A 24,720-nucleotide genomic window follows, 5' to 3' on the forward strand; every position below is an offset into this window, starting at 1 on the left:
TGAGACTATTTTCGTTAATCTGTTTGTCATCTCCACGAAGGAAGTAAAGTTCAAGCATTGCCTTTCGGGAAGATCCAAACCAAGGTCCGGCTGTGTCACTGCCTACCTGTTTGCAGATAGTTTTGAAGTTTGGTTTCTTTATCTGTAAAACAAAGTATTTAAATTTGATTTTAATGGTTCCTTTTAGCTGTGAAATTAATAATTTGAGATACTGTTAGGAGACTTGATGCCTTTTCACTTTCTCTAGTGCCGTGACCAGATACCAGGTGTTTCAATTTAGACTAATTGAATCAATCTACAGGGATAGTCTGTATATATACTTTATACTTTAAATAAATATACTTGTATATGCTTATATATTTAATTTTTGAAATGCTTTTTTTTTTGTAGCACTTGATTTCAACTTTTGGGTTAATTAAATAATATTTACTCTGAAGAAATCTGTAATCTCACCATAGGACTTTGGAATTCTTTAGGACTAGAACTTTAAAAAAAAATTAAGAGTTTGTATGACAATATATGTTTATGAATTTTTATTTATTTATTTATTGTTTTTACTGTTCCTCAATATTTCTCGATTTTTTAAATTTAAATTTTTATTTTTCTTTGTTCACAAGTTTTTATCTACAGCATTGCCTTCTGGAAATATCTTGATTGCTTTATGAGACCTAACTACCTATTAGTACTTATAAGTCTCACTTGAATCCAGTGCTTTTCAGTCAACTGTGGTATTTATGGACTTCAGTGTCTTGATTTCTCTTTCTCTTTCTCTCTGCATTATGACTACTGTTAGGCTTTGAGTGAACTACAGTTATAGGTGGTCTTCCAACTCCTAGCCTTTTCAAAGATGGTTGTCAGCATGTTTTTGCCTCTGTCATTCTTTGGGTTAGTTCAGTTTATCTTTTTTGTTTTTGGTGGTGGCTGGCCAGGACAGGGATTGAACCCTGGGCCTCAGTGTTATCTGCACTGCACTCTGACTGGCCAGCCCTAGTTCAGTTTACATGGCCTGCATTTCTTTGCTTCTATCCTTGAGAACCAACTTGGTACCTTTAACTTTTCAAGCACCTTCCTAGTCTTCTCTCAGTAGGCAACTTCTGCCACATTGCTTTGTGCTGCACAAATGGTTGTTAAATAAAAATCATTCCCGTTGACACAAATGGTTGTTAAATAAAAATCATTCCCGTTGAAAATGCAATGAGCTATAAAACTTTGCTTTAGAATGCAAGTTTTTGTTGAGTGTGGCAAAAAGAGGTTGATTTAAGAAAGCCTGTAGGTTTTTGTTTATTTGTTTTAAAATTAAAAAGCCGTGTGCAATTTATCTTAGAACCCAAACTTCTTACATCTGGTATTATTGGGAACTTGCATTTCTTTACCAGAGAATAGTCTATTTCATGGAGTAGGTTTCTTTCTTCATTAGTAAATGTGGAATTTACTGAAGTTTCTTTTCCTTTTTTTTTTTTTTTTTTTTTAGCAGTTACCCCTTTGACACGGGGTGGGTGGGTATTGTATGTAAAACATATTTGTTAATATGATCACAGTTTATGCAGACAGAGAGCTTAGTGAGGAAGGAAGTTGTGCATCTGATGCCAGTGGAATTGTGAGAATTCTGTGTTAGTAGTAGTCTCAGGCAGTCTCTTTTCTGTCCAGCCATTAGAGATCTAAGGAGTTCACATTTATTGGAATTTGTAAATATACTTTTTCTTTCTAGTGGGGTTATAAATGTATTTGCAGGGATCTTCATCTTTATTTTCTGCTTTTCCACTCGTAATTGCACTTAAAATGTCAGGTATAAATATAATTGACTTTTTACAGCCTGAATAGAAAATAATTTCTAGTTGTATCTTTACTCTTAAAGCTTTTCATTTATTATCCCTTCAATTTGTTAATTATTATCAAAATAAATTGAGAAGAATATACCAAAACTGAGTAGAACATAACTACTATTTTGCTATAATCCTGATTTTTCAGCAGCTGTTTTTGGATTGATGATACTGATCTAGAAATTTTTAAGTATCTTTGATAAAACTTTTCTGGGTAAAACATAAAGGGTCATGAATCAGTGCTTATGAAATTGCAATTGGGATGCTAGATAAGATTATTCTGATTATTTGTAATCCAGAAACATCCTTAAGATTTTTTCTTTATGCAGTAATATTTTCATATGTTGCCCTGGGCATTAGCAAGTCTGACCTCACTTGTATTGGAAATTATTATTTAATACTCTTTAATGGTGGTAGCTGGGAAGATGAACCAAGATCCAGGCAATAAATTCTTCTTTTGTAATATCTTGCTTTCATCCTTTACTACTGCTTTCTCTCAGCTCGAAGCCCTTATTCCCATATTATGAGAATAGTGTAAATTCATCATGGATTATCTCTATTATGTTCCAGTCTGCTCTTCATGTCACCACCAAATCAGTCTTTCTAAAACACTGCTCATTTAGGTCATTTTTGTGCTCAGAAATTTCTGTTGGCCTCTGGAGTCTGGCCTCTGCCTTTCTACCCTTACCTCTTGTTGTTATTCAAACCATTCTATTTCTTAGCTAAACTAATTACTTAAATCTCTCACCCTATCTATGACCTTTTCACCCTTAACAAATGCTATTTCTGCCTTTAATGTGGTGCTTTCGCCTTTTTTCCTTTCTTCTCCTAGTGTTTAAATCTTTCTAAGGACATCCTTAAATTTGGACTCCCCTGAGAGCCTTTACCTAACTGCCCCACTGTGGTAGCTTTGCATCCTTCTAAAAATCAGTGGAATTCTTTTGTTTAAAGAATTGATTTGATAGCTGGCATGGGCTGATATTTGTTTGGTGTGCACCTGTCTTGTTTTCCCAAATATCTCTAAACTTAGTGGACTTAGAGCTTTATCTTAAAATTATTTGCATTACCCACATTACATAACACTTATTAATTTATTAGTATTTAATGAATAGTAAGTAAAGATGCTTTTCAATTAAATTTTTCAAATCTGTTTGCTAGAATCAATAGCTTCTTGTAGTATCTCTTCAGAAGATAACCCTGGGATTCAGATTGGATATTAGCCCTTGTTAAATTTTTTTAGAGCAATTAAATGTGGTACCAATATGTTAGTTTTGTAAGGTGACTTTGTATATATTTCCAGGGAATAAAATAATTTTGAGAAATTTGGAATTTTAATTTTTTTGTTATAATATTGTATCAGAGCAACACATTTGGGTAATAATACTTATCTTTTGTTCCTGTGCTGAGTTAAATAAAGTTAGTTATAGAAATTATGTCACTCATAGAGATTTATTTAATTTTGTCTTTAAGTCAGACGAGTTAAAATGGACTTGAAGTTTGCAATTCTGTCTTTACTGTGATACTGCATTTTCTCTATACGGAAATAAAATGTTAATGTTTTTGTTTGAGTCAGTAGTTCGCATGAAAGTGTGTTTCATTTGTCTCAGTTGTGTGCATGTGTGTGTTTACACACATATACCTTCTTTAGGATTGTGATTAGTAGATAGAAGTACTAAAAGAAATTTACTGCTCTTAAGAACCTTTAGAGAACATTTTAATAACTTTTATGCCTTTCTGTCAAACACCTAGAAAAATGGGACAGTATTATTTCAAAAATTGTAATGGGGAATTGTCTCATACACAAACTAAATGGTGGATTAGACTTTTGACCTATTAATTGGAGTAGTATCTGTTTTAAGCAGAGCTTTTTTTTTTTTTTTTCTTCGTAAGCTATTCAAATTAGAATGTAAGTTCAAAGGGTAGGGATCAAGGATAGGGATCTTACCTTATACTTCTTTATGTTTTCAACATCTAACCTAATGTCTTACATCACAGTGCCTCAATAAGCACTTGTTAAGATGGTAAAATATTTATTTTTCTGACTTTTGGGGAATTTGTTTTTATTATGAAAGAATGACTACTATGATTTTACTTGATATGTTTTCTTTTTACAGCCCCATTGACAAACCTTCAGATTCTCTCAGTATAGGGAATGGTGATAATTCCCAGCAGGTAAGATTTGAATACAGTATCACATTATTTCTACATACCCCAGAAACAAGGTATTATATGCAAGTGAATTTTCTAAGTAGTGAAAAATACTTTAAATACAGACACAATTAAAAAACGCTTTTGAGGAACATCTTTGTTAAATGTATTTTAATTAGCTGCCTTTTCTTCCACAGAATACGGCATAATTTAACCCTTTCTTGCTGACTCAGAGTTATCATTATGACCACATATTATTTTACTGTATGGAAATACATCAGTATCCTTAGCGTCTGCTAATGTTATTCGTCTTTTTGACCCTATACCAATTGGTCCCAGGCTAACATGCCTTCCAAGTTCTTGCATTTAAGAGGTGTTTCCCCACCACATGCTCTCCTTGTCACTTGCTGTCAACTTTAATTTTTTATTTCACTCACTGTACTTGCCTCTAAGTTTTCCCCCTTACTTCCCCCAAATGACTATCAGCTTTGAAATGGTAGACCAGATAAGCTGTTCTAAGTTTCATCCACTATGAAAATGAGTGAGGCATTGACTGTTAGAACATACTTTGTGTCTGTTGCTCAGGGAACTTTTTTTCTGCTGTTTTTCACTGCTTAAGTGTCTTCTTACATTGATGAGTGTAGTTCTAATCTATTCCTTAAAGAATGGCCAGTTCTCCACAGTATATGTGAAAAACTTGGATATCTGAAATATAGTGCTTTTCCAAATTTTTCACTCACAAATTTCATTAAAAAATTTGAAAAATCTGTATATCCCCTTGTATGTTTTAGGTTGACATTACAATTTTTTTAATAAGTTAAAAGCATCTGCAAAGGATGTAACTTCTGGCATACTATAAATATTGGTATTTTTAAATAAAAGTGCTTTTCCTTACCACTGAGAAATTTTACATTATTCCTTTTTCTCCTTGAACTCATTTGTCTATTTTCATTGCCATTACAGAGTTTTATTTTGATGCAATATAGTTAATGCTTGAAAGGTACATACTTCTCTCAAAAATAGGCATATGCATTTTTTTATATTTTAAATTGACACATTGTACATATTCATGGGGTACACTTTGATATTTTGATACATATGAAGGGGCTTCAAAAAGTTCACAGAAAGATTCATATTACCTTTTAATTCCATTTTTCCACGAACTTTCTGAAGTACCCTTATATTTATGTTGTGTAATGATCAAGGGTAGTTAGTGTATCCATCACCTCATGCATTTATCATTTGTGACGAGTACGTTCAAAAACCTCTCTTCTATCTTTTTTGTAATATACAATACTTTACTGTTAACCATAGTCAGTCTGCTGTGCAATAAAACACCAGAGCTTTTTCTTCCTATCTAATTGTAAAAAAAAAGGCATATGTATTTTTGATTTGAAATAAAAATGTTTTTACTGTCCCGAGGTTTTAAATGCTAATTTTTTCTTCTGAATTTTTATTAGTAGTATTGAGTTAATCAAAATAACATATAATATAGATTTTGATAAAAGCTAATCACTGAACTATAATACTAAAATTATATTGGAAATTCATCTCAATGAGATGGATAGAACATTTTAAAATTAGTTTTCATGTATCTCTAGATGAATATTACTTATGGGTAAAATGAGATAAGTTTTAGGAGCAACCATAGTTATATTTTTCATTTTTCTAAGATGTGAGTGCCGAGACATCTTGTTTGTATAAGTAAGTAGATGAATGGAGTATTATATCAGTTGCACTTGAATCTTTGAATTCGTTCTGAATCAAATACCTAAGAATCATATAAAGATTTATCATAAAAATTATTTTTTAATGATGTATTTGGGAGCAAGTTGATTAGACCTTCCTTCACTTTTGTTGAAAACTAAAATATTGGGAATCGTATAGTTTGCAAAAGGATATAGTCATTAGAGTCAGTCACTCTTTTTTCACCAATCTGCATATTTCTAATAATTTGTGTTAAGCCCCTGAAAAGTTTTCTCTCTTTAGCAAAATATTATAGTGAAATTCCAGAGAGTGAGAAATAGTCTTTTCCTTTGTAAAGTGACAGTAAGACTGTACAAGGAGAGGAGACTAGTTTAGTCTTTTCAGGCAGATTAGTTTTTTTAAAAAGTACATATGTATGTTAATAATTTAACTGATTTTCTGAAACTCTTTTCACTGAAAAGTCTTCAAGTACCCTGGTTTTAAGACCGCTATTCTAATACATTTAGTTGCAAACCTTTTTGATTGTGGCTTATTAAAATGTATAAATTTGTAATGATTATTACATTTTCTTTTTTTATTCAGATATCTAACAGTGATACACCTTCACCACCACCGGGTTTATCAAAATCCAATCCAGTCATCCCCATCAGTTCATCCAATCACAGCGCACGGTCTCCTTTTGAAGGGGCAGTAACAGAGTCACAGTCGTTATTCTCAGACAATTTTCGCCATCCCAACCCTATCCCAAGTGGGCTTCCTTCTTTCCCCAACTCCCCACAGACATCCAGCGATTGGCCTACAGCACCAGAACCACAGAGCCTCTTCACATCAGGTATGTAACAATAGTACCAAGTGTTAGTAATAATACTCTTAACATGTTGTTGACAGACTAACAGGAAACTCATTGGAGGGTATATTTTCATTCTTTTTCTCTCCACTCCATTTTTATAAAAATGTAAACAAGGAATTCAACAGATAAGTTGTTTTGTGACCTAGAAATTAATGTGTTAAAAGATAGATTTCTCCAGAAATCAAGTTTTATATCATTTTCCCAATAGTAAAAAGCTTATTCCTCTGGGAATTGTTGAGGACTTACATTTTTAATCAGATTTATGTTTGTATAGTTAAATTTAATATTTCTCCCCCCAACTGATAGTTATTTAGTAGCAAAAGTTATGTTTTGGCATATTTAAGCCATTTTCATTTTTACTCATTATAAGTTCTCTTATTAATATGAAAGATGGCATAAAAGTGACATTGACAGCAACACCTATAGAGCAGACAATTTTTTAAAATCCGTGAGGATTAATATAGATACTTTTTCATTAAATTACATTTTTTTAGCAATATATAAAGCACATATTAAAATTATTTGTATTTTATTTTTGATAAGTACATTTTAAAAAATAAGCTTTACTAGTTAAAATCTGGTAGATTATATTAGTTCATTTGAATATGACATGCTGGTTTTGGTTATGGGTGGTTCAGAGTATAATTTGAGTATCAAGTACTTTTTTTCCTTTGATTAGCAAAATCAGTCTGTATCATTCAATTTTTGAAGTTAGTAACTTCAGAGTGAAATCATTGCTAGAAGTATTTGAGGTCTTTTGTAATTATTTGATCTTGATGTGCTAAAAAGGCTTACAGATTTTGCATATACTTGATTTATTTTGTAATAGTACTTGTTTAACTTTTACTAGTGTGGATACTTATTAAGTATGAAAGTGGACTATGTATTTTATATTCATCACTATTTTTCTTCCCTACAGAAACAATCCCAGTATCATCTTCTACAGACTGGCAAGCAGCATTTGGCTTTGGCTCTTCTAAACAACCAGAAGATGACTTGGGTTTTGATCCCTTTGATGTCACTCGAAAAGCCTTAGCAGACCTGATTGAGAAGGAACTGTCCGTCCAAGACCAACCTTCCCTTTCACCCACATCTCTTCAGAACTCCTCTTCACACACTACAACCGCCAAAGGTCCAGGCTCTGGATTCCTACATCCTGCTGCACCTACAAATGCCAACTCTCTCAATAGTACCTTTTCAGTCTTGCCACAGAGGTTCCCTCAATTTCAGCAGCACCGAGCGGTTTATAATTCGTTCAGTTTTCCAGGGCAGGCAGCCCGCTATCCTTGGATGGCCTTTCCACGCAATAGCATCGTGCACTTGAACCACACAGCAAACCCCACCTCAAACAGTAATTTCTTGGACTTGAATCTCCCGCCACAGCACAACACAGGTCTGGGAGGGATCCCTATAGCAGGTAGGTTCATTTAAAGCCTTTGAGAATTCGTGAATAACTCAGCCTTCAGATGTTGGGTGGGAAGGGAGGACACTATTGAATAACAGAGAGTACTTATTATTAGTCTTGGAAATTTCTATGAAAATAATTGAAGTCTTTAATATGATCTAAAAATTTTTTAATTGGATGGATGCCTTGTAATATTGAGCTTTATAAGGATGGTGGAGTATTATACCTAGTTATTGTTTGGAAGCATTTTACTTAAAAGGATAGTTACTAAACTTTCATGTGGTATACAAATGGAAAAAAAAAGAAGAAAATGGGCTCTGAAATTATGGCGCAATAAAGTTCTAACACCATGGTAAAAATTCTGATTTTATGTTCTATAAGTAAAGTGGTTTAAAAAAAATTTTTTTTTAACGATAATTAATGAGAGCATGAGGGATAAAGCCACTTTCCAACTGCTTTTAGTAATTACTTATTTGACTGATACACACACACACACACACACACACACCCACACACACCAAAACTGTGCTATATATTTATTAAAAGAGTACTTAGATTTGAGAATTGGATTATTAATGTTTCACAAACATATTTCACAGACATATATTTTCTGTGAAAAAGAAATTGTTCAAGGAGAGATAATTTCCCTTTTCCTCTGTCATGTTTTTATTTCTGGGGAAAAATATTAGGTATATATAAGGCAATATAAGTTTGGTGCCAGAATACTTCTGGTTTTGTACTGCTACCCTTGAAGGTTTCAGAACTTTTGGGTTTTAAGATCCTATATGACATTTTTTAGAAGAAATAGCTTTTATATCTAAGGGAGTCATTCTTGTTAATAATGTTCTCATTTAATCTGGGCTTTAGAGATGACGAAAAAAGAGAGTTTATTCCTTTCTCCATTCTGCCAAATAGAGTAGGATAGTTTCTTACACTGTTAAATAAGTCAGACAATTTATTTTCATCCCTTGTCATGGACTTTAAGGTAGAGCATGGCACAGTGTTATCTATTACCAGCAAGGCATTCAATCTCTTATTTTTAGCAAGGTTGATAGACGAATTTATAGAGATCCATCAAAATTCTTTGTCTCTTTTCCTTGGGACCAACAACATTTTGTATATTAAATAGGTAGCTAGGTTAATAGAGTATATCGTTTGGAGCTGTTGATATAGTGAAGTTAACAGTTAATTTACATAAGCTTGATAGCACCTAATGTAGTGATTTGCAAATCAATGGGACTCAGTAATGTTTGTTCACTTAATTATGGTAGTTAGTAGGTAATCCAGAGTGACACTTTTCATTTCTCCCCTTCTATGTGATGCTCACTTGTGAAACACTAAGTATTCAGTTCACGGTACTCCTTTTTTTTTTTCCCTTCCATTCAAGATAGCATATTAGAATATTGTTTTGGTTTGCTTTGTTTTAATCATTTAGAAATATGGCATTTTAATTACTGGTAGTGTATCTTATAACTGATTGTAACATTAAAAGTTAAAGTTCCTCTAATTATTGTAAACATCTAAAAGTGAAGTATTAAACAAATTACAGTGAGTATTTGGGTTCCTATTTGTCCAACAATGAACTAGGCCATGTGGGGAATACAAAAGAAGTGTAAAATATGGAAATCCAGACACTTTAGTTGAAGAGGTAAAATTACGTCATGTATGAAAGTGGTAACTATATGTGTGGTACTGGAATCTGAGAGACATCAATGTAGCGTGTAATTGTTGGAGAAGCTTCATTGAAGAAGTAGTTGATCTGTACTACCATATCTTGCATTTGGGTTAGCAGCAGGGAAAGAGAAAGGCTTTTATGTTGATGGAAATCTCCTGAATAAAGGCGTAGAAGCAGGAATAGTATGTCATTACATTAAGAAGCAATAGAACCCTTCTGTAGCAGGAGGTACATCTTAAATTGTATAGATATAATGTATGAGGAACGGACAGCGAGGCTCGGCAGTGTGGACTTGATATGATAGGAAGTAGGGTGCCTTTGTGTGACTCTGGTTCTTAGCTGTCTTCATTTTGTACTTTTATTTTACTTATTACATGACCATCCTTGATAAATTATCAGTTCTTCCAATTTCATAGTTATCATATTGTCCATAGCACTGAAGAGCAGTTTTAACCCAAATATTTCAAGCCGATAGATATTCTGGAAGTGCCACACTGGTAATGAGAAATCAGTGATTTGTGAGTGTAGCTGTCCTCATGTTAGTCATTTGAAATCTTCATCTAAAGTAGATACTTTATGAAAAAAGTGTGGTCTATCTTTGTGTCCCCCCCACCCCTCTCTCTTTACCATCTACTCAACTTTGGAGCATTAAAAACATTTTTTCAGAGATACTAAAAATTAAGTCACCAACTTTAGGCTCTGAATCATTGTGTTTGTTGGGGGGCAAGGAGAGTTTGTAATTTCAGATTTTCAATTTTTGGCTATGCATTCTTGCTTGGTATTTAAATGGTGACTTGTGGTTAACCTTATTATTAGATTATTTTAAGGCTTTAATGACTTGAGAAACTTTAGTTTTAATGTGTTAAAATATTTGAAACTTATTGGGAGTAACACCAGAGTCCTTTCATGGCTTATATTTGGCAGATACCTCAGAAACTGAATGTGCTAAACCTCAAAGCAGAATAGTTTTATAATTGCAGCCAGATGATTTAGGATTTTTAGTAATTATAGAAATGACTGAAAGTAAAAATCCGGAAAACTATATGCATCTTAACTGTGTCTAATTTGAAGCAATTTAGTACCTAGGTAATATCTGCTCTCCCACACCCAATTATAACACAGTTGTGCTCCAGTTGAACTACTGAAAAGGGTTCAACTTTGTATCCTCCAGTGATTATCACGGTACATTCCACAGGGTAGTTGTTCATTAACTGCTTCAGTAATGGAGAGTACATACTGTTTAAGTGGGCCCTACTGCTTTAAGATACACTTAGACAATATTTTAAACTAATTCTACACTGGGAAAGGTATGTATATTTATTCTTTAGATATGTAGAGCAAAATAGGGTTCTTGACCTGTAGGAGCAAATCAGAGGTGGCAATCAACTGCATATCTTGCAGATACCATGTCTATTTATTATATATTTTTACTTAAATTTTTATTTTTGGTTTGTTTCAGTTAATTATTAAAGATTGCTATATCTGAAACCTGTCATGGGAAGAACAGTTGCCAGAGGTTTGATAGAAATGCTGCTTCTATTTCCTTTATCTAATTGAAAACATTTTTGTGTTTAAAATTAGTTATTTCCTTAATTACGTGAAATCTTTTTAGCAGCATTTTCTGGGCTGCACATCTGGTTTGCTAAGTTTAGAAAGATTTTTGAAATAAATATTCAAAAACTTTGATTAGTGGGCAGTTAAGTTCATTCACACCTTTTTTATTATTGGAACTATGCGTCTTTGTTCTAAAAAGTGACTTACCTTGTTCAATTCCTTCATTTTAGGAATGGCAGAGTTGTGTTCCAGAAAGCATAAATAATTTGTTAAAGGTCACACATTCAATTAGTAGTGGAATTAGATGAGAACTCAGATATCAAATTCAATAATGGAAATGTTTTTGCACTACCACACTGATGCTCTCCTTCATAAATGAAGATCACTGGCGTGTGCTTTAACTTGGCTTTCTTCCCATAGTAATTGATTTTTGCTCTCACATACTTATGAGTCCCTTTTTATCCATAGTATCTATTCATGAGATAAATTGGCCCAGCTCAGGGATATGGTATATAGTTACAAAATAGAATGAAGTTTATTGACTGGATGAAAATCAGTCTTTTGCTTAGTCCTCATTAGTACCATGTTCTTACAAAGAACTCTAGTCTAAAATTTGTGTTATACAGCCTCCTTCCTATGTATTTGGAGTTTATAAGGATCTTTGCCAGTTTATTGAAAAACTATGAAATAATCTGTTCTGTGGATTCAAAGACTCTTTTTCTGCACTTTGTCAGTTAGGCTCTCTTTCCAAATGTAATTTTGCAGATTTGTTTTTCAGAGAACTGTCTGCCCAAATGTTTTATTCCATAGTGCTAAAAATTATTTGGAAAACATATAATAATAAGTCTAAGTCTGTAAGCATTATTGTTTCAAGACATACTTTGAAAAATACTTGAAATTGTTTAGGAATGGATTTTTATTCATGTTTTTGTTAATTCAGATTTTGCTTATGAGAAGGCATTTAAAATTTTTTTTTTGTTTATTAACTATTTTAATAGTGACTTGATTGAATTTTGAGTCACGTGTGAAACAAGTCACTTGTAGTCAAATAGTTATCAGTTATAATTAGAACTGATCTCATTCATGTATAGTTCTCTGACCTAGATGTAGTCATCTCACTTTCAGTCAATTGGATCATTATGTCGTTAGCATTTTACTATTTTCCAATTACTTCAAAAGTATATATTGAATTTTCAGATGCTATATGTTAATTTATGAAGTTAATATTTATATCTGTTATTTTTTCATTTTTTCTCATTCATAATGTATGCTTTGAAAACATGGATTTGTAATTTTCCTCTTTTAAAAATTAGTTTTTTAATTCTGTAAATCAAATTTCAATTTTTTCACAAAATTCTATTTACCATTAGGAGTATCTGTATTTGTAAAGGGTCCAATTGGCTTGGAAAAGAATGGCTTTCCTGGTCTTTTTTTTTCTTTTTTTGTAGTCTATTTATGATCTGAATCTATTATGTTTGTTCTTATCTCTGACATCGTATTAAAATTAAGGGTGTGTTTGGGGTGTAACTACTTTATAGGTACTTGATAAGTTTATATTTAAAAATTCATGTCTTGTTTCACACCCAGATTCCAGCCATTAAGCATGTATTTTATATATGTATCAGTATTCCAAATATTGAAATCATTTTTAAAGGGACTGTTAACAAATCTAGTCACCCATAACTAGACCATGACTGACTTTTCCACAGGGGAAGAAGAGGTGAAGGTTTCGACCATGCCACTGTCAGCCTCTTCCCATTCATTACAACAAGGACAGCAGCCTACAAGTCTCCACACTACTGTGGCCTGACAGCAGAACTGAGAGGAGAGGATTAGACTCTGGGGTGCTTGCATGGGCAACCGGATTTTTGCATGATTCCTTTCTGATTTTGCATTTAATGTATACACCCAAAAGAGCCAATATAAACGTTCCTCATGCCATGGTACATCATAGTTGCTGAAGTATTTCTTCATTAGGCCTTGAACATAATTTATTAGCATAATAATTTTGGCGTTGTTTCTCATGAGTGATACTATTTTTGACTCATACAAATAAAGTTGTAGTAATAATTAAGATCCCAGATGAGATAAGCTAGAATTGTTCTTATTTTGGCTCTATTATTGATAATATACAAAGGTAATGGTAGTTTCTTGTTTTCTGATTTGTGAAAAACTGGTAATATTCTATTCTACTCCTGAAAATTTTGAATATTAAGAAGATAATGTCTTTGAATACTTGAGAAGAAAGAATACATATAAAACAAAATTGGTGGTGTCATTTAATGCTCTGAAAGATGTTGTCAGCAATTGTTTTTAGTTATCTAGATTTATTTTCTATATTATGCATTACATGTGTAGAAACTGTTTTGTTGTCTTATTTGCACATTTGCACTTTCTTTTTGAATGGTTGTTAATTATACATAGAAGGTTATAAGATAATTATTATAGCCTACATACAATATAATCTCTTTTCTGATGCACTGCCTAGTATACCAGGAAATGCCTCAAAAACAGAATTTCAGCTTACAGTTGACTTATCAGAAACTTGAATATGGGGTAAACATTGTACGTGAGAAGCAACCGTAGTAGTGTAACATTTTCATTGGACAAACCATAGTTGTGTGGGATATCTGTTTGGAAATTTCATTGTTTAATAATTAAAATGTGAGAATAAGACTATATTATAAGCATCTGACCAGAATGAGACTGAGGTGGAAGAGATTGGGTGTCCTCTAAAATTAGGCCATGTAAGTTGTAATAGATAACTTTAATTCATCACAGAAAATAGTAGAGTACTTTATTAAGACATAATGTGAAGTGATGTTCTTGATAATACAAAATTTCTTGAAATAGTTTTAAAACTAATAGAAGAAAATAAACTGAACTCAGTTCTGAGCAGTGGACAAAAGCTGATTCAGAAAACATTCTGCCTAAACGAAGCATCTGGGAAGAAAAGGAAAGTCAGACCTCCTCTTGAGATTTTAAAAAATAATTGTGATAAAAGGTATGCCTTAATTTATTAAAAATAAATAAAGGGATAATGTGAGTACCAAAAAGAAGCCTAGATATTTAAAGTAATAATATTAATAATAAAACATCTTATTAGGAAAGGATACTTAATGTTATGTTGGAGTTGGGATTTTCAAGGTTACCTCTCTATATAATTTCTGATTACTTTCTATAGATGTAACGCAACAAATTAAATGGCTTTATCCCAAGGTATACTGGGGTAAACTAAAATCTATTCTTAGATATCCTTAGATTTGGTTAACTGAGGGTACAGAAGCAGCTAATTATCTAGCCATTTATTTTGTAAAATTCAGCATAAAAGTCTAATTTTTATTTAGAAATGATTTTAAGACATTACAAGAGAATTACCAATTTAGAAAATACCAATAAAATATTGTAGACTTATTAAACATCAGCCTTTTATCATAGCTTAATTTAATTATGGTTTTAATTTTGGTCTAAGAGGCCAGGACTTCGCTTATGTCCCCTGTGGGGCTAAGGCTCCTGGGCTTTGTTAGCAAACTCTGGCTCCTTGTAAAGATGCTTACTAGCTCATAGTTTTCTCCAGCCTTCATCGTAAGCCTTTCATGGCCTGGATCTTCTTACAAAGCCCTAGCAGGTAGTTAGCTCCCATTTACTCACTTCTGGGTGTTGAGAGATATACCTGTTAAAAAAGGCTTCTTTCCTGGTAGCTTTCTCTGTCCTTTCTCATTCATAGCCAGTGCAGAAAAACTGTCAGGTAATTTGCCCGTACTTGTCAGAGCCCAGAATAGAATCCCAAAACTGTTTCCATGCCTGCTTATCCTCCCTACCCACTTGTAGGCAAACCATAAATCAGGAAAATGCTTCTTGGTCAATTAGACTTCAACTTCAAAATTTCTATATAGAATGGCTAAAGATGTGTATGTGTGGGTGGGTGGGTGGCTGGCCAGTCCGGGGATCTGAACCCTTGACCTTAGTGTTATAACATCGTGCTCTAACCAACTGAGCTAACTGACCAGCCCCCTAAAGATGATCTTTTAACCCACCTTGTAATTCCTAGACCTTATAAGCCTCACATGTTTACTTAATATTTCATTTAATGTTTTTTTAAACTGAAGTCTTAAAATCATAGTTATAATTAATTTAACACCAAAGCACAGAAGAAATTACACAATACATAAAAGAAAGCACCACTTCACACAGCAAGCAGATTGAAAACAAAGTGATAGTAAAGAATGAGAAATTCTTAAAAGCTTCAAGTTCGTTTTTGATAAATTCCTGCACAATCCATCATATTACGAGAGAAACTTTATATACTTCTACATCCTAAACCTTTCTTTGTAAGGTAACTAATCTTTTCCTTTACACAAGAATTTTTAACCTAGAGCCTGGAGTTCAGAACTCTTTGAAAGTACATGCAAAATTATGGGTTTGTGTGCATATACACATACCCATTTTTTTTTCTGGGGAGAAAATCCATAGTTGTTAGATTTGTAAAAGGTTTGGTGACACCTCTCCCCCTAAAAAAAAAAAAAATTAAGAACTACTGCTTTGAAATGTTTTTGATGCCATTGTAGGAAATAGAGTCCTGCACACTGAATGATTTTGGTTGTGTGATGAATGTCAAGTGTCTCTTTACTATATTTTTTTAAAGATTTCTTTAGAAAATATTTTCTGGTTAATAATGCTTTCCTTTTCATTCTGTTGCATTTTGTTTTTCCAGGTGGTACTTTTGTATGTTCTCCCCTTATTTCAACAAAACATTAATTAAATACTTGAGTACCTATTCTGTGTAGTGACCTGAGGTGGATCTTGAAGGATACACGGTTGAGTAAAACACAGACCAAATCATCAAGGATAACAATCTAGTGACAGTTTTATTTCATATTATTTCTATCAAGTCAGCTCTTGATATATTTTAGTCACAAGGACAGCTGTAGTGGTCCGGACTCATTTTATTATTCATTTCTAAGTAAACATTCTGACAGTGGCAACATAGAGTATTAAATACTTACACTTCAAATTTTATAATATATGACAGTTTGGAGGGAAGTGAAAAAAGCTTAATAGGAAAGACATTCATTATTCTAATTTATATGTATGTATGCTCATTTCTCTTACTCTTTATTAGCATCCTAAGAATCAAGTAGAGCTTTCTATATATATGTGTGTTCCTTTAAAGAAAATAACTAATGATTTTGTCTGTGCACATTCTACTGACATGGCTCTTATTTGTATGATATTCCAAGCACCTTCAAAACTGCCAGAGCTCTCTTCTGCTATGACGTAGGTCCTGGGAGGTACTCCCACAGAGGCATGGCCTCAAAAAGCCAAGAGAGAAGAACAGATTGCAGGTGCATTGAAATCTTTGCATACATATAAACTGGGGGACATTTTATTCTGTACTGAGCTGTAAAGCTTTGGATTTTTTTGTTTGATCATGAAGTTTTCCCAAATCTGCTTAATTTGCTTTAAGAGATGGATATCATACAATTGAAAATACAATAACTTTTTCTTTTTATCTTATAAAGGAGTGATACCCAAAACCATGATATATGAGGGTACTTCAAAAAGTTTGTGGAAAGATAGAATTAAAAGATAATATGAATCTTTCCATGAACTTTTTGAAATATCCTTGTGTATCTTTATTCTACAAAATTGACCGAAGTCAAATTATCTGGTGTCAAGCTAGTCCTTCTGCCCTTAGTGCTGTGACTATCTAAATGAGCACCTGTGGTGTGCCTCCTTGTGCTGGATATATGGCAGTAATATATGCAGGTATTCACACATGAAATGTTTAGTGAGCAAATCAGACTGGTACAAAAGTAAAGATAGCAGTTAGAGAAAGAAGTTATTGTAACCTGTTACAGGGAGGCTTCATAAAAAAATATGGGACTTTTTGACTTTGAAAGATGGCTTAAATTTAGATGAAAACAGGGGAGAGTGAGTACAGTAAAGGGGACATATGGAATCAGGACCAGAGACAGACATTAGCATGGTCTGTAGGGCTTGGGAGGGAAGGACAGTAAAGAGATGGACAGGACTGAGGTATACAGGTCCTACAGGTCAGCTGGCATAAGTGTACTTAAAGCCTTGAAAGCTAGGAAGAAAAGTTTATTCTCAAAGATGGATATGGTCTGTGGTAGAGAACTGTAGGTCCTTTTGCAAAGATATAATTTGATTGTAGCATTTTAAGAAGAGTAGTTTGATAATATATTTGGTTGCATTTAGGACCAATTTAGAAAGCAGTTCCAGTATGCCATTGCTGTCGAGTGCAAATAAATTGGCCTGGATTAGAACAGTAATAGTTGAAAATAGAAAAGAAATTATGAATTAGAAATCAGAAAGCATGAGATCTGAGAAAAGTCCTTTAGATTTTGCTAGGTCTCTGATGATCTTTAAAAATGTAACTTTCATAAAAAGGTACAGAATGGAAGCCACATTCCTAGGATTAATGAGGAAATGTCAAGGATACAGATGCAACAATCATTGACTACTTATTTAAGATATTTGGCAACAAAGGTGAAGAGAAAAACAAGATGCTAACCAGATCGGTGGTAGATCTTGGAAGGCATTGCTTTAATATATAAGAGACCTAAATGTTTAACGGCAGAATATATGGAGCCAATTGAGAGGAAGAGACTGCCAAAAAGAAGATAAACTAATTTAGTAGGATGACAGATATCTTCAGGTGGCGGGAAGAGATAAGCTCCTGAGATGACACTGTGGCTTAGCTTTGGAGAGGTGGAACTTATCTTCCTCTGTGATTTGTAAGAGCAATGAGAATTTGGGGAAAGAGAAAGTGAGATTAGAGAAAATGAGAGTGGATGAAGGGGTTCATATCAGTGATTATTAGAATGTGTTATTGTTTGAGAATGGGGGTGAAAGAGTGGAGTTGAGAGCCTATTAAAAAAGGAAATTTAAAAATATCTTTTAGACTGGCCAGTTAGCTCAGTTGTTTAGAGCACAGTGTTAAAACACCAAGGTCAAAGGTTTGGATCCCCATACTGGCCAGCAGCCAAAAAAAAAAAAAATTTTTTTTTTTTCTGTGAGAATAAGCCTAGAAATGCATGGGAAATAAATTAAAGAATTGCTGTGTGAAGATAAAGGTCAGCTTAAAAAATTATTAGAGTCCAAATATGTATGGTTTTGTATGTTTCTCTGGTTTAGCATAATGCAAAACCAAAAAAGCAAATACTGAGAGTTTGGTTAGAAGATAAAGAAGACAAGGACAGAAAGATATGCAAAAAGACTTGAAATACCCAATCTTGTGGTCAAGAAAAGTCCACTAAGGCAGTTTCCTGTGAACCAGTGGTATGAGTAATGTGGAAGAGAGTTCAATGATTTTAGATTTTGATGAGGGTACAGAACAAGTCAGTGTTAAGGGAATGACAAATAAGGAGACAGTGGTCAGTGTGATCACTCAATGCTAAGTGATGAGTGAGAACCACAGAAAGGATGGTAGATAGAAGTCTGATACTAATTAGGGCTAGAGGTTGGAAAGAAGGCCAGCTTTCGTAACCCCCTCTGGTCTTTACCCCATTTCTCTCCAGTCTGAGAGAGAGGGAAGTCAGACTATATGAGAGAGTATTGTAGAAAGCATGATATTGCCTGGGAAATCCTGCATCAGGTTTCCTGTAAGTTGGAAATTATCCAAAGGAAACCTCCCCAAGGCATGGCAGGAGGACATGGAAGCAGAAGGAAGGCCTGGGAAAAACCAGAGATGAGTTGAGACAGGTGTAAGTAAGCCCAGAGAGTGCGAGGGACTGGTAAAAATGTTACTTAGGATGTGGAAAATTTGGACAGAGGGAGTAGGTATGGGATATGATGAGTCTAGTAGTTGAGGAGCCCATATTACAGGTGAGCTGTTTTCACCCAAGCTTACAGGCAAACTAGACTTTTTTTTATATAGGCTTTCCAACTATGAAGGAAAAGTATCTCTTCTTACATAGTTGGATTAGGCCATTCTGCTTTATTATACAGCAAATTAGAATTAAAAGTAGTGTATTGATAAAGAATAGAGAAGAGAAAAATTAAGAATTTTATCATAACAAGTTATAGAAATATTTTGATGATTTTCCCCCAAAGAGAATGTGCTTGTGAATAAATAAAATCTGCAAATTATTGGGCTTGTCTACTCTTGGTCCTTATATTTTGTGTACTTAGGATGTGATCTTTAGCAAAAATTGCTGAAGATGTAGTAGAATAGAGATGAAGATATTGTATATATTTTTTCTCCTTATCCAATTAATAGCAAGTATTCCTAGTTTGGAAGCAACCTTAGTTTCCTCACACTAAAATATTTTTAAATTCACTGGACTTGTTTCTGTATACATCAGCTGAGATATCTGTCAACTGTGACATTTAAAAATGATAATGCTCCAAAGTACAAATCATTTCTCAGGAACAGTTTGTGAAACTATACTGATGCAATGAGAAGCCACTGCTCCTTGAACCTCCTTACTGCCCTGTAATTTGCTTACATGAGTATTAAGCTAGCCAGTTTACATTTCTGGTTATAGCAGCCTACATCTTCCTTAATCAGAAGCTATTTCCAAAGAATTATTCTTGAAAATTCAAGATTCATTAAGGAGAATCCACTCTGTTTCATGATCTTTTAGAGAATTTACCTGAGTTTGAGTTATACAAAGATCTAGTTTACATCTGTTAGGTACCTAGAACTGAAGGCAATCCTAAATAATCTAAGCCACTTGAGAATTGAACTCAAGTACCCAGAAGTTCCATGAAACAGCTTGAAATTGTTGACCTTGAGAACCAATCCATTTTCTTCAGGTTCCTCTTGACCACACTTCCTAAGGCAGCTATCGACTTCACTGTCTTACCCACTTCACGTGCTTGCAGTTATGCTAAAAGTTCCTGGAAGCTCCAAGCTGACCCTGGAACATATTGTGCTTAGAAAATTTTGTTATTCTAGCTCTTGTTTGGTACTCAGACCTACTGTTGCGTTGTTACAGAGCAGTACCCCAAAAAACCTTTTTCCCCATGTAATTTCTTTCTTTTTTATAGAGGTGAAATCCACATATCGTACAATAACTGTTTTAAAGTGTATAATTCAGTGGCCCAGTACTGTTCTTTAACTTCCTCAGTGTTAAAATAGCAGAATAAATAAACCACTCCAGCTGTGAGAATTTTGGCTTGTTCCTTGTTGGGGCTATGTGGTAATAGCTACATCTAGACTCAGTATTTACCCAGTAGGCTGAAAGGCAAATATTAAACCTTAAAATATTCCATATTTCTGCATAGCAGTACTACTACAACTTAAGCTTGTGGATCAAGGAACTTTTATACACTAAAAGAAAAAGAAAACGGAAAAAAAGGCAAGCAGCTCTAGGCAAGAGACCCTTAGGAGATTTGCTTTCCTGAGTAGGTAAAAATGTTTGAGGTTTTGAAATGGTAATAATAGTCTTACTATCTTTATGACATTTAATTAGCATTATATAAAAAGTGTTTGCATAGAAAAGTTGAACTAAGCCTAGCTCTCTCTATGGGTGTGAGGTTGAATGTGTGTGCGCACGTGCATGTATGTGGGTTTTATATATAAAGTAATTTTCAGTTAAATCCTCCACTTACTGAATGTAGCAGAGGAAGAAGTCTCAGGCCATTTCTCTATGACTTTTCATATATTTATTCCTGATGAATTCTGATGAATTTATATGTTCAGGATAAATGCTGTATTTTTATTGTGTTTCTCTTAACTTTTAGGGAAACACCCTATTTAAATGCAATGAGTTTGCAGTACTAGTGCCCACCACACCCTGGTTATGTTTTTTCTGATCAAATATTTTCATAGCTTTTTCTCATCAAATTTCACTCCAACTACTGAGCATACCCATCCCATGTCACACTTTTTTTTTGGTATCTGGCTGGTACAGGATCTGAACTTGTGACCTTGGTGTATAAGGCTGCGCTGTAACCAACTGAGCTAACCAGCCAGCCCACCCATTTCACATTCTTTAGGAAAACCTAAGGACAGGATAATTAAGAAAAAAATATTTGGATTGGAATCATGAAAACTTCAGAACTGTGGTAGATGTAACCTAGTCTTTACCAGTCCTCCTTTTAAAGACCAAATAATAATAATGATAATAATAAACAAGGCTCAGAAGTATTGTGATCTGTCGATAGGCACATTCTAACAACAAATTAAAGTTCCTTTAGCCCTCACCATCTGAATTTGCTTTCATACATGTAACTCCGTGGAGAAAAGAACTTCAGGAATCAGTCTCTCTCTTCCCTAAACATTGTTGTCTTAACAGTTTAATTACTATAGTAGTTCTCTCAAGTCAAGGGCTTTCGACTGTGAATATCAGTGCAAATAATGAATTGAAAGCTTTCAAAATGTCCATCAACCAGCAGCTGTTATCACAGACTCTCTAAGTTGTCAAATTAGCCTTGTGTTAAATGTGGCCTTGTGATCTTGGAGTAACTTCAGGGAGCGAAAAAACTGTAACCTTGCAGATACTCTTAGTGTAGACTTACAGTAATTACATAATTACCAATGTCAGAACTAAAATAAAGAGTAAAACAAAGGTGGAATTTAACTTACCCAGGAATTTTCTGTAGTACCAAAGAACATCTAAGGACCAATACACATAACGCTAGACTGGTGACCTCTCTAATATTACGAAATGAAAAAAATCCTACAGTAATGGCACCAAGGTGTATTACACCCACACTAAAGGTATGATCTCAGATTCATCTTTGAAGAAGCGCTACCCTGTGCTTATGCCATGTAGAATGATAGCATATCTGCTGACTTTTTTTTTTTTTCCAATCGAGGTGGTTGTTTTCAGCATAATAAAACAGGAAAGCTCCACGAGGATTTAAACATGTTAATACCATCACCATGTCCAAGAGGAAATGAAAGAGAGCTGACCTCAATCAATTTTTTGTAGCCTAGCACTGTTTCTTAATGTGAAATCTTATTCCAAGGACTGTATTAGCACTTAACATCTATCAGTCTTGTATACTGAAATAATGTGTCCATGGAGCAGAACTTAGTGATCTGGAATCTTAGTGGGTTTTTTTTTAAAAAAACATTGTCATGATACATGTTGCATTTGCAAGAAGTATGACATCTTGAAGCTATTTATTTTTTCCTTTATTACATCTGTAAGTTGAGTACCCAGCTGTAGGTAAAAGAGGCCCTGCGTTATGACTTTATCAACCCAGTAGGAAGGTTTCTCTTTGGCCTTAAGCTGAGTGTTGGGTTACATATCATTGTCCATTTATGTTTGCTCTATTTAAAATGGTAGTTTGTATTGAACTTTACGATTACAGATTGCTGATATGTATACCCTACTCCCCCAATCCCCATTTAGAGTAAGATTTGCTACCAGGTATGTTTCTTTTTACTTCTAAACTGTTAATGTTCACTAATTAACCTAACTGTAGTCTTCCCCTGGTCCCAGACAGGTGTATCTTTCAATTTAGTCAGTGCTGCTAGGTGTAAATTCCTAAGACTTCACTTGTGTTTTAAATGGTAGGTAATTATTTAATTGGAATGAAGCATATTACTGAAATAAACAAGGATTTTATATAACCTCCAAATAAATATTCAAAGCCTTGCAAACTTTGTTTTATAACAAGCTTTCAGGTTTTAATTCTTTTTTTTTTTTTTTTTTTTTTTTTTTTTTAAAGATGACCAGTAAGGGGATCTGAACCCTTGACTTGGTGTTGTCAGCACCACGCTCAGCCAGTGAGCAGCCGGCCATCCCTATATGGGATCCGAACCCGTGGCCTTGGTGTTATCAGCACCACACTCTCCCGAGTGAGCCACGGGCCGGCCCGAGGTTTTAATTCTTGACCACTGGGTATCATTCCGATAGCTTGTGCTCACCTCTCTATCCAGTTTCTTTTTCTTTCTTTGGACAAAGAAGAAATTGTTTCTTTCTCTGGGTAACTTACCACAATTAAGGAGGTCACAACTAGGTCTTAATGTACACTCCCTGTATGATTTCTGTACTGGATCCCTGATGGGTCTGAAACAGGCTGCTGCGTGTTTTCTCAGTCTCTCTACCCAATTACCAGAGTCACAAGTCCCTTTATCTCCCCAGTACGTTCTAGTAGCCTTTTAGCTTATTTCCAAACAACTTTTGATTTTAAGTGATCATATTCTGCCCACCCCCGCCCCGCCCCTCCCCATCCTTCTCTCTCTTTGAAATCAAAACAACACATTTAAACAGAAATCAAAGTCTGGGTTTTGGAGTAGATTGAGGAACAACCACTTCACTGTTTAATTTTGAATTGATAAAGATTTTTGATATTGTAAGACTTTGGCATTATTCATTTCCCCCAACTTTTAAGGTGATTTTAGCTCTTTTAAATAATCCCTTAACACTTCTAAATGATATGACTAAAATTCAAAGTTTTATAAATGCGATTTTTAATAGAATTAATTTTTTTTCCTAAAATTTTAGTTCTAATTCAGTATAAAGCTCTAGAATATCTGAAATAAGAATTTCAGGTTCTGATTTATATTTGAAAGTGTATTCATCTAAGCTTCCTTTTTTCCTTCCTTCTTTCTTTCACAGTAAGATTCAGTATTGACTGAGAATTGGTTCTGTCAAGACCATCTCTAACAATCTGCTCCAATTCAAGTATAATAATCATAGCTAAGGATGAACACTTAAATATATTTTTTAGATGATTTTTAAACTAAGGCCTCTTAGTAGACTGGTGATAAGCATGTAAGTCTTTGAATTCATCAGGGTCTTTAGAAATGTTACCCACAACAGGAGTATCATCTTCTGTAGGTTCGGAAGGGATCTGTTCTTATTAGGACTAATTCTTTTTAAATTGAGACATCATTTGAAAATTAGAAACGGAAAAGTTATTTCCCCTAGTATGTGAATAAATAGTAAGGAGGAAGAAAAAGCAAAGTAGTCTTTTTTTTAAATAGATTTTTTTAAGAACTATTTTAGGTTCACAGCAAAATTGAGTGGAAGGTACAGAGATTTCCCATGTATCTCCTGCCCCCACACATACATAGCCTCCCCCATTTTTAGTATATCCACCACCAGTGTGGTATATTTGTTACAATTGATGAACCTACATTGACACATCATTATCACACAGAGGTATAGTTTACATTAGGATTCACTTTTGATGTTGTAAATTCTGTAGGTTTGCACAACTTTATAATGGCATGATCCACCATTATGGTATCATACAGAGGAGTTTCACTTTCCTAAAAATCCTCTGTGCTTCACCTGTTTATCCCTCCCTCCTTTTCCCACTAACACCTGGCAACCACTGATCTTTTTACTGTCTCTGCAGTTTTGCCTTTTCCAGAATGTCATATACTTGTACAGTCAGGCATTGTTTAATGATGGGGATACATTCTGAGAAGTGTGTTGTTAGGCAGTTTTGTCATCCTGCGAACATCAGAGTTTACTTACACAAACCTAGATGGTATAGCCTACTACATACCTAGGCTATTGCTTCAACCACTGCTGTATGTGCGGTCCATTATTGACTGAAAAGTCGTTATGCACATGTGACTGTAAGCAGAATCATACAAGAATAGTATATATACCCTTTTCAAATT

At 34.0% G+C, this 24,720-nt stretch overlaps 1 protein-coding gene across 8 annotated transcripts in view; it reads left to right on the plus strand.

Annotated features, from left to right (window-relative positions):
* Positions 1-24,720, plus strand: part of CNOT4 (CCR4-NOT transcription complex subunit 4) — a 122,869-nt gene that overhangs the window by 83,485 nt on the left and 14,664 nt on the right. For 6 of the 8 annotated variants that reach the window (XM_063101351.1, XM_063101350.1, XM_063101355.1 and 3 more), the window contains 3 exons: positions 3,935-3,992; positions 6,258-6,507; positions 7,445-7,942. In XM_063101351.1, the coding sequence (XP_062957421.1) occupies positions 3,935-3,992; positions 6,258-6,507; positions 7,445-7,942 (806 nt within the window). Of the gene's footprint in view, positions 1-3,934; positions 3,993-6,257; positions 6,508-7,444; positions 7,943-12,868; positions 13,106-24,720 lie in introns of those variants that run through there. The other 2 variants (XM_063101357.1, XM_063101358.1) reach the window with 1 other exon arrangement.

This window comes from Cynocephalus volans, chromosome 6 (genome assembly GCF_027409185.1).
Source record: "Cynocephalus volans isolate mCynVol1 chromosome 6, mCynVol1.pri, whole genome shotgun sequence".
NCBI lineage: Eukaryota > Metazoa > Chordata > Mammalia > Dermoptera > Cynocephalidae > Cynocephalus > Cynocephalus volans.